The sequence below is a fragment of the Notechis scutatus genome, chromosome 3 (genome assembly GCF_049901735.1).
Source record: "Notechis scutatus isolate UNSWTSFEM ecotype Mainland chromosome 3, rNotScu1.2, whole genome shotgun sequence".
Taxonomy (NCBI): domain Eukaryota; kingdom Metazoa; phylum Chordata; class Lepidosauria; order Squamata; family Elapidae; genus Notechis; species Notechis scutatus.
Window position 1 is genome coordinate 63,478,620 of NC_142011.1, and position 10,993 is coordinate 63,489,612.

General features: G+C 35.5%; 1 protein-coding gene across 1 annotated transcript in view; it reads right to left on the minus strand.

The window, feature by feature from the left end:
- The window catches only part of SLC26A8 (solute carrier family 26 member 8), a 42,550-nt gene extending 31,835 nt beyond the window's left edge, over window positions 1-10,715 (minus strand). Inside the window, exons 1-5 of the mRNA XM_087960278.1 lie at window positions 10,540-10,715; window positions 7,272-7,411; window positions 4,469-4,585; window positions 1,961-2,136; window positions 193-357 (exon numbers count right to left, since the gene is read on the minus strand). Of these exons, the coding sequence (XP_087816404.1) occupies window positions 193-357; window positions 1,961-2,136; window positions 4,469-4,585; window positions 7,272-7,411; window positions 10,540-10,712 (771 nt within the window). The 5' untranslated portion in view covers window positions 10,713-10,715. The remainder of the gene's footprint in view (window positions 1-192; window positions 358-1,960; window positions 2,137-4,468; window positions 4,586-7,271; window positions 7,412-10,539) is intronic.
- Between the last annotated feature and the right edge of the window lie 278 nt (window positions 10,716-10,993).

The following is a 10,993-nucleotide window of genomic DNA, read 5'->3' on the forward strand; positions in this document are numbered from 1 at the left end:
CCCTGGTGAGAATTACGATTCCTTGTGTGTGTGTATTGTGACCACTTGTTATTATATCTTTACAAATGAAGGGATTTGATAAACTTTTAATTAGTATCTTTCACTCTTCATGGGAAATATATCAATACTGATGTCTACTTCTTCCCATTCTTGTCGAGAAACAGGAAAGTTAAAAATAGTGGCTTTACTCACATAAAAAAATGACAATGGGCCTGAATGAAAATCAATTACAATTCCAAAGATGAAAGAGAACTGTGATATAATCACATGTAATGCTGCTGCTGTAAGGTAAGCATTCATGAGACTCTCTGAAACATATGTTGTGACAAATCCCAAGCCAATGAGGGCCAAAAGTAGCTGAAAGGAACAAAAGAGATGGTTAAAATAGAAGAAAATGGGTTTTAAAGAAAACATAAACCTCAATTTGCCACAATAGCTGCCCTATTTCTGCGCAGTTTGCTATTATACATCTGAAATGTAAAGAAGCTATACTATTTTTCTAAAACCCAAGTGAATATTTTGCAAGGACAGAGGTATTGTCAAATACTTCTGTCCTTGAAGGTATTTCTAGCAGAAGTACCAGATTCTGTAACAGCTTTGTTCCCTCAGCCATCCGTCTGGTAAACTCGCAAGATTTGTTTTTCTCACCATGTATATGTATACATCTGAACTAGACTGTGTTGTTTTTCTATGTCATATAATTTATGTAAGTATATGCATAATTTTGTACTTATTTATTACTTACTTACTTACTTATTTATTTTGTTATGTTTATGTAGTGTATACTGGAGGGGGTAACCCTTTGAGAGCAGCATACAATGAAATTTCATTTTAATGTATGCCAATTAGTATATTTACATGTACATTCAAAGTGACAATAAAGTTAGTCTAAGTCTAAGTCATCTGCTTCATGCCTCCAAATTAGTCAATGTTCTGAGATAAGCTGAAGTCAGGGACCTCTTCCTGGCCCTCAATATCAAAAAAACATAGAAATAAAATTGGTGAAATTACACCAGACAATAATTATCTTGGGGTGAAATTTATGAGTTTTCATGTGAAATAATTGAAACCTTGCATAATTCTGATGAACTTTTGAATGTCTTCATGCAAAATATTAGCAGATTTTAAGAATCTTCTGAATTTCAGCTATTATGTCAGGTGAAATGTTTCTGTTTGCTCTCTCTTCCTTACATTCCTTAAGATCTAATTTTCCTTTCATGTTGTTCTTAACCCTACTATAAAATACAGTGGACAAAGAATAAAAAAAAATATATTTTAAAAGCAGTAGAAAAATTGTATAAAGCCAAATAATTTGCTTATTTTTTTAAGTACATCAGAATCAAAAATAAAAATATAGCTGAAAAGTATTGGTGCCCAATTATAAAAGTATAGAATTTTCATGCATCAGAAAAAGAATAATGGAGTCTAAAAATATTGAGATTTCAGAAAGTCAGTTGTGGATTATTTTATTACACTCATTACACCACACACCCAGAAGGAAAGTCTACTCAGCTAAGATTTAACTTTCATTCAACTTTTGTGTTTAAATATGTGTGTCTTATTACATGATACTGAATTTTTATTCTGTCTTTGAAAATACCAAGAGGAAAGTTTCCACTCTCTATGAGCTGAGATGGAGGGAGCTTAAAAGTCAGCATTCTTTGGCAGAGCTCTCACCCCCTATAGAATCAGTTACTCTCAAAAATAAGATTAGTGTCCTTGTCACTGTTATTCAGAAAACTCTTCAAGATGTAAGCATTTATGTAGATATTTGAGGATTAAGGAATCAATGGAGTATATACCTAGACTGTTTCGGGGTGCTGTTCATTATTGCTTTATTGCTATTATTGACACACATACATATACACAGTAATATTAACTTAACTGAAGTGGCATTAAAGCACTTCAAATACATAAAAATATGGCAAAAAAAAAGAAATAATTCAAGTGTGTTTCCTACCTGAATAATCCCAACGAAAAATGTAGTAGATGCAGTGTGAGTTACTGCTTCCATATAATTCCGCATAAAATTTTCATCAGAAACATTGGCCAAAGTGGCATTATTTGATAACTGTATTCTGAAATTAAGATTACTCTGAAAATTTGCTGCCATTGCATTTAGAATGCTGAAAGAACCTGTTGCCAAAAAGCAGAAATTCAAGATAAAAGCCAAAGCTAATATAAATTCTGCTACCACATTAATTGTCACAAAGTAATTCTCACCATTTCTCTAAAGAGCTTAAAGTATAAAATGCTTTCAGAATACCAGTTTGGTCTGGTGGTTAAGGTACCAGGGAAGAAACTAAAAGACTATGATTTCTAGGGCCGCCTTATGCATGAAAGCTGGCTGGGTAACTTTGGAGCAGTCACTTTCTCTCAGTTCAACTCATCTCACAGGGTTGTTGGGGCAAAATAGAAGGAGGAAGTACTATTGGTTATGTTCACTGCCTTAAATTATTTATAAAAAATAATAAAGGCAGGATATAAACAAATCAATAAACCAACAGATAAATTATTTCTCTGTATATTATTTCTTCTAGTATTCTGATGTCCGAAGTTACATCACTGGGCACTCAACAACAGTGATGCGCATTGTCCATAAATCACCACCAGAAAGATTCACTGGATTTACAGGAACTCTGTGTTAACCATTGTCAGCTGGCTAGACCCTGATCCTAACCTAAGTATACCCAAGCCCAACGGAAGTTCACCATTAGTCAACCATTGATGCTAAACAGTTCCTCTAAACTGGTATCATATAACTTTTATTTCAATCAAGAGATTTATGGGGTTTAGAAATGAACGACACTCAATTAGGTACTTCGCTTTTTAATATCTAGGCTCAAGAGACAATCCCGAGCACCTACAGTTCTGCTGGCTTTCGTCAAAATAACAAAGTGACATCATGCTCTAATGCCACAAGTTGTGCAATTTTTCAATGTACATGTCACAATGCACCTATAAATGAGAGGTACTTGTGTCATGATGACATGACGTTGGTTTCATCAGACTGACTGATTTGACATCTCTCCCTGCAGACATCACTAGAAACACTTTTGGCAATAAGGTGTATGAGATTGTGATATCTTCTCAATCCTGTCCTAGTTTCGATAAAGTGTTAAAACAATTGTTGTTTAAACTGCTTTCATTTTCACAATTTTTTAAATGTTTTTGAGAGTACTTTTGATGCCACTTACCACCCTGAGTTATTATTTGTTTGCAAAAACGAATCTAATAAATTAGCACTATTTAGCTGTCAAGAGCTCAAGAAATTTGGAATTATAGGATCCCAGAATAGGAAAGGGCATAAGGAAGCCTTCTATAACTGACATTCATTATTTTATATCCCATCTTGTAGAATGTAGAGGAGCTGAATTGGTGCTAAACTGAAAATAGTTCATTTACTAGAAATATTGTAAACTCATCCCATTCATCTCAATAAACCTTGTTTAAAAAACTCTATATCACAAATGTACTGATGAACAATCACTTTTGGTTTTCCAACAGCTGCCAGAAAGACTGACAGGTCTATTAACTAAGGCATAGCAGAGTGGAAATGAGAGTAGAAGTGTGTACATAGCTTTCTTTTCTCTTCCAAAGTATAAGGGTTGAAGTTGGCAAAGCAAGAGCCAGTCATCTCCGAGGCTAGAGAATCATTATATAAACATTTATCAGTTACCCAAGTCCAATAAATCAAGTATTAATTACCTTAGAAAGAACATAGGGAAAAACCTAGAATTTACAGCAAAATTATATACAAAGGTTCTGACTTCATTGTACTGCAATAGTCAATCAACTGTTGTGTTTAAAGCTTCATTTTTGTTTTGGAAAACAGATGCTCATCTAGCCAAGTTATATCTGAGAATCTTTTGCCAAATCAAGTGATGAGTAAAGAGTTAAGTATTTGAAGAGCTGTGATTTGCTGTTGCACTCTGCTGTCAAGCCTGAAATACAGGTGTTTTTGGAGCATGAAAATGGTAAGAGAACCACTTTTACCAGAAATTATGTCTGGATTTCAGAGAAGAGCCTGTACAATTTATTCTCCTCACACAGAATGATTATGAAGAGAAATTACAAAGAGAGATATCATTTATTTAACTTCCAAATTTTTACAAATAAACTCATCTATTTAAACTGAAACAAGTGTAAAATATTGCTGAGAGAAGAATCAGGGAGAACTTACAAGAATCATGATTTTCTCATAAAACTAATTGATTGAACAGATAAATTAAACTTGATATAGTCACTTTTTAAAATATTTACACAGTTTTCTTTAGCTTTGTGAATTAATTGATGACAGATAATAAAAACAAGGTATTAACAGAAGACTTAGCAATAAATTTGAAATAAAAGTCAATATGTTTGAAAGTATAAATTAACAAAAACAAGTTTTTTAATGAGTCAGTATATCATTTCTAATGACAAATAATCTCATATACCTTTAATGAACAGATAGCATAGTACTTACCAATAGATATATGTTGTGAAGTTCCAAATATAACATATATTAAAGAGCAGCAAAATGCAGAATAAAAATTATTTATAACTGGAATTGGTAATCCGGTTAGTGCTATTCCTGATAATCCTATAAGGAATGCATATTTTTAAAATATACTCTCAAAACTGATACAAAGCAAACAGTTCATTGCCCATTTGTAGTGAAGGAAAAACCAACCTGCCCTATTTTATTATAACTTCTTATTCTAATAAATAATCTGTTATCCACTGACCTTGTTCTAGAAATCTATAACTCGGGAAAATGGGAGGATGGAAGGAAAGAGAAGAGGACAACCAGTGATAATGACTGCATTACTGGAAGATCTGAAAGACCAGACTGAGGACAAATTATGTTCATTAAGAATCCACTCCAACTTGATGGCTCATGATGAGTCAATCAATCTTCATATGGCACTGTTTTCGGGGGGGGGGGAAGCATCTACCACTGGTATGTTGTATCTAAGTAAAAAGCCACTTTTTCCCTCTTTTAAATCTCTCTGGATGGTCACCTATATCTTTCCTTCCAACTATTTTGTTAATGACACATAAAGGGGGATCTAAACAGCCCAATTATTATATTTTCTTATGTTCTTCCAGCAGTAGGCAAGGGGCAAAACTGTGGCAGATGAGTGATGAATGCAGAGGTGGGCTGGATTGGAGCAAAATTTTAACCAACCTTTTCTTGATTATTTGCAAGCCTGGAATAGCTAACTGAGGGAGCACTTTGGACACAAATAAAATTTAGACTCAGATATTCACTTAATCATGAAAATCCATTAGTAGTCTTGGATACATCAATGTCTAGGAGAATAAAATAGGCAAACCCTTGACTGGAAAAAGGATAGAATATAAACATGTTAAATGTAATATATAGCATGTTAGTGCTATCACTACTACTGTTACTTCTACTAGACAAATGTATGAAGTATGGTCCTGAAATAACGTTTTATATGTAAACAGTTGTTGGAGAGTAGAGGTACAAGGACATGGTGATTCCATGCCCATTGCTGACTCAAGTTAATTGGAAGGCAGCAATTTTTATTTTCATCGGAACTAGAATTAAAAACCAATCATATTTCTGGTGACCTTGCCAGAAATACTGATGATCGTAAGATGAAAAGTGCAATTAGTGGTCCAAATTATATCCTGCTTATTGTACCTTATGACTATTATTAAGTGTTGTACCTTATGATTCTTGACCCTTGATGAATGTATCTTTTCTTTTATGTACACTGAGACACCAAGACATATTCCTTATGTGTCCAATCACATTTGGCCAATAAAGAATTCTATTCTATTCTATTCTATTCTATTCTATTCTATTCTATTCTATTCTATTCTATTCTATTCTTCCTGCTGCTATATCTTGAATAGACCAGACAAAGAAGTACTTTTTTTCTGTGGTATAGATTCTAGTGCATCATAGATTACATGTAGATGTTCTTTAATAATACAGGAGCAAATCTTGAAGTATGTAAAGGGAATCCATTTTTATGGGAAATTTATAAAGAACATTAATTTTCAAATCATAAATAATTTTGTTTATATTGCTACTTCATTTTAACATACGTTGAAATCCATCAACTAATTCTTGTTTCATTATTTCAGGTAAAAAAAATCCTTTGTTTTATAGGTTAGAATAGCGGTCAATATAATGATTAGGAATTGAACTTAGGTGAAGATGCCTTTCCCTTTACAAATTCCTACAGTTTTTCCTTTTTAAATTCAGGTAATCCTTGAATTACAACAGTTCATTTAGTGACAGTTCAAAGTTACAAAGGCACTGAAAAAAGTAACTCATGACCATTTTTCACATACTGTTTTGCACTTATGACCACTGCGGCATCCCCATGGTCACATGATCAAAATTCAGACACTTGGCAACTGACTCATATTTATGATGGCTGCAATGCGACCCTTTGACAAACAACGTCAATGTGGAAGCCAGATTTGCTTTACAACCATGTTACTAACTTAACCACTGCAGTGAATCTGTTGTGGTTAATTGGCATCAGATGCGAGCAGCTGAGGAGAGCGAGGGGCCAGGACCATTAGGGAGTGAACAGCTGCCTTTAGAGATTGTGGGGGCTGACAGCAGTGATGAGGAGGTTCCTGAGGAGCCTGTGCTAAGTGCGCGCAGGATTGCTCGTAGGAAAGAGCAGTTACAACAGCACGGGTGACTCGGGAGTAAGGCTGCAAGGTAATGGCCCCTCCTTCAAGAAGATAAAAGCCAGCTGTGAAACAAACGTACTTTGCAGAAGGCAAAGACGTTTTGAAACTCCAGCCTCATGGACATTCCAGTATCCTGAGTTTGTATTTGAACATTTTTGTATTGCAAATTATTTCTTGTCTGTTATCTTTTGGCAAGTCTTGCACAGTTTGGCAAGGCTTGTGCTTATCACAGCTAATTATTTTGTAAAAGCATTACAAGGTTTTTGTTCCTTTTGGATTGTGTTTGATTTGTCGGAAAGAGGCGTGGGTCAGAACAGAATTATTTAACAAATGTTTTCAGAAAGTTCATAAAATGGGACAAGATTCACTTAACAACTGACTCGCTTAGCAATGGAAATGTTGGGCTCAGTGGTGGTCATAAGTCGAGAACTATCTGTACCAGAGGCTGTTTTTGTTATTTGAGTCCAAACCCCATATGGTTTTATTTATTATAGAGTAGTAAAGAGAGCTTCAGCCTAGGATATGCTACCATATGTGGAAAAGATTGGAAAATTATCCACCTTGAAAGCTTTTAAATAGAAAATGAAAATGGACTAACTTACCTTGGAAAACCTGCACCATCCCTACATTTAAGCCAGCGTGTAAGTCTCCTAGAATCCATTCAGTAATGCGATAAGTATAAAGCCAATTTAAAATAGGAAACATCTTGAGTATGAATTTCCTGAACCGTGCACATGAGAATCTGAAATAGGATTGTACAGAAAGCCAAACTTTTATCTTGATAAAAAAGGCTCAGTTGTTTCTATGATACATAGTGAGGTAATCTTTAAACCAACAATACTCAATCATCAGCTCTGTATGATTTTGTTAAATAATATGCATAATTTGGTTTAAAATCGTATGTACACTTTCCTCAAAGGGAGACCCACTAAACATAATGGAAACCAATTTCTGAGCAAAGGCATATGGGATTGTGTCAAATGAGAATAATTTTTAAACGACATGCTTTTATTCCATTCTAGCTATATTTTGTTATGTCTTATTATTTTGACACTGCTTTTCTGCTAAAATTTACAATTTTTGTAAATCATGAACTATAAATTATACTATAATTGCCAACATTAAATCAATTTAAGATTAATTCTTCAAAGACTTCTGAACATGTATCTTCTAAGCAGGGGTGGGATTCAACCGGTATTACTCCCGGTTCAGTGACTACGTTTTGCTGTGTGCATGTGTAAAAAACCCTTAAGCCGTGTCGCCCTGACAGCTGAAAAGCACTGCGGGTGTGCAGCGTTTGAAAAGCCTCTTTTTTACTGCTTTTTCAAGCTTAGCTGTGCTGCGCAAAGCAGCTAAGGTTGGAAAAGCAGGAAATAAAGGACAGGTAAGAGTCCAGGCAGGTGGGTGCGCCAAGCAGCAGCAAACTCAGAACCGGTTCAGTGTCTGCAGCTCTTCAGAGCTACCGGTTCCTTAGAACCGGGTAGAACCGGTAGCATACCACCCCTGCTTCTAAGTCATTCTTTCTAAATATAATAAATCCTAACAAACCTGGTTCTTTTATAATGTTTTCATGTTCCCCTAAGCAGGAATTCTTCAGTCTCTATGGACTACAATTACTACCAACCTGCCTTCCATTGAGGACCTGTATATTGCATGAGTCAAAAAGAGGGCTGTGAAAATATTTACAGACCCCTCATATCCTGGACATAAATTGTTTCAACTCCTATCCTCAAAACGACACTGCAGACCACTGCACACAAGAACAATTATACACAAGAACAGTTTTTTCCCAAACGCCATCACTCTGCTAAACAAATAATTCCCTCAACACTGTCCAACTATTTACGAAGTCTGCACTACTATTACTATTAATCTTCTCATCACCCATCCCCTCCTACTTGTGACTGTATGATTGTAACTTTGTTGCTTGTATCCTTGCAATTTATATTGACTATTTCCTACTATGATTTGATTGCTTATAGTACCCTATGACTATTATTAAGTGTTGTACTTTATGATTCTTGACTCTTGAGGAATGTATCTTTTCTTTTATGTACACTGAGAGCATGCACACCAAGACAAATTCCTTGTGTGTCCAATCACCCATGGCCAATAAAGAATTCTATTCTATTCCATTCCATTCCATTCCATATTCTATGGTGGACAAAAAAAATAAAGTACTTATAGAACCAATAGGGACACTGCCTTTCTCCAGGTCTCAACACCAATCAGGCAATTCAAAGTCTACTAGAATAGAATAGAATAAATTTTGTTATTGGCCAAGTGTGATTGGACACACAAAGAATTTGTCTTGGTGCAACAAGCTGAAAGCAGCCATGAAATGCATTTTATATGGCCTGCAGCAATACTTGAAAGAAAGGAAAGCCATATAAGTGATATAAATCTTTCAGCTGAAGAAGTCTAATCCAAAAGTAGTTTGCATAGATATCCTTGCCTATTTCACTTGGCGTAAGGAGAAAAACAAAGGCAAATTAGACTGATGGGCCGATAGAATCAAGGAGGAGAGGAAAAAGAGGGTGCAAGTTTGCCCATAATCAAGAAGTGGAAAGCAACTGCTGGAATTAAGACTAACAGTTTATCAATCTTAACATGGCACTTTGAACCCTCTCCAGAGTCAGAGCTGAGTACAGATAGTCCTTGACTTACAACAGTTCATTTAGTGACCGTTCAAAGTTACAATAGCACTGAAAAAAGTGATTTATGACCGTTGTAGCATCCCCATGGCCATGTGATCAAAATTTAGATGCTTGGTAACTGGTTCCTATTTATGATGGTTGCAGTGTTCTGGGATTACATGCTCCCTTTTTGCGACCTTCTGACAAACAAAATGAATGGGGAAGCCAATTTCACTTAACCATGTTACTAATTTAACCAGTGCAGTGATTCACTTAACAACTATGGCAAGAAGAGTCGTAAAATGGGGCAAAACTCACTTTACAAATGTTCCACTCGACAACAGAAATTTTGGACCCAATTGTGGTCGTAATTCGAGGGCTACCTGTACACATTTAGTATTTACATTCAACAAGATCATCACAGACACTGAGTCCAATTACCCAGACTGAGATTAAAGTGCAACTTTGCAATTGGGCAGGATAGCAACCCAAGGGACAGCTACACCTGTCCTACAGGTGCCATTGCAGCCAGGGCAAGATTGGAGCTTGCACTTCTCCATGTAAACTATTGTTCTCTCTGCCAGTGTTCCACTTCTTCCTTGCTACTAGCGGTAGCTCCCTGAGTACTATTGTAGGGACTAGAGATTTTTTTTATTTCAGTGTATGGAAAGACTTCCAATGCTGTGGCCTCCAGGTGAATGAACCTGTCCTAATGTGGCATTTGTAAGAATTGAGTTCTAGATCCCTGGTGTAAATGCTCGTTCAAGGCAATTAAACACTTTTATGTTCCCAAACTAGACCTGAGCTTGGTGGGGTCTAATAATCAAATTCAAAATCAAAAACAGATTTTGCAGTAAGCAACTGCAAATTCTGCCTTACCCAATGTTGCTAATGAAAGGACAGAACTCTCTGACATTGTGATATGTCAGCAATGGTACCCTGATTTGAAGCTGTATCACTATCTAATCCATCTTAAATTAGAAGTAAATTCTTCCACATCTTTTCCATTGTTGCCTCTCTCCTCTTCATTATTGCATTTTTATTAAACCTGATTGATTGGACCACTGGGGCTAATTTAGCTCTACATAAAAGAGAAGAAACTGTGCATAGGTAAAGTTTATAAACAATGATAACCGTTTCTAATATCATAAGAAAATTTTGGTTTATAGATTGACCTAGAAACATAATAAAGCAGTCAAGTGTGGAGAGGAACAAACTTCCTGACTAATCTTACCTGCACTGGATCTTTCGTCCAAGTTTAGGTCTTTCAGATTCCTTGTTGAGCTGGGAATACATGTTTTGGTCATGCTCTTGTTCAAATTCTTCTTCATTGTACACCTTTCTGTTGATGTTATATATCACCCTTAGTGGCACTCTCTCATTGATGGTATTTATATCTGGCTCCATTTCATTATATTGATCCTGACATTTTAAAAACAAATCTATTAAATCAGAAGAACATTTTATTTTGTGTCTCTTTTGTGCTATTGTTTCCTGGCTCACAATACTTCTGAAAACCAAAGGCTCATGTTCAAACAGATTGAGGCTGGTTCCTATCGATTAGCCTCATTGGAACTATATAATACCTGTTCTCAGAATAGGAAAACATTCCTTAAAGAAAAAAAATCACTTGTGAAGTCTCAGACACAATTTAAAACAAAAGATTCACCACTGGAACTCTCCTATCT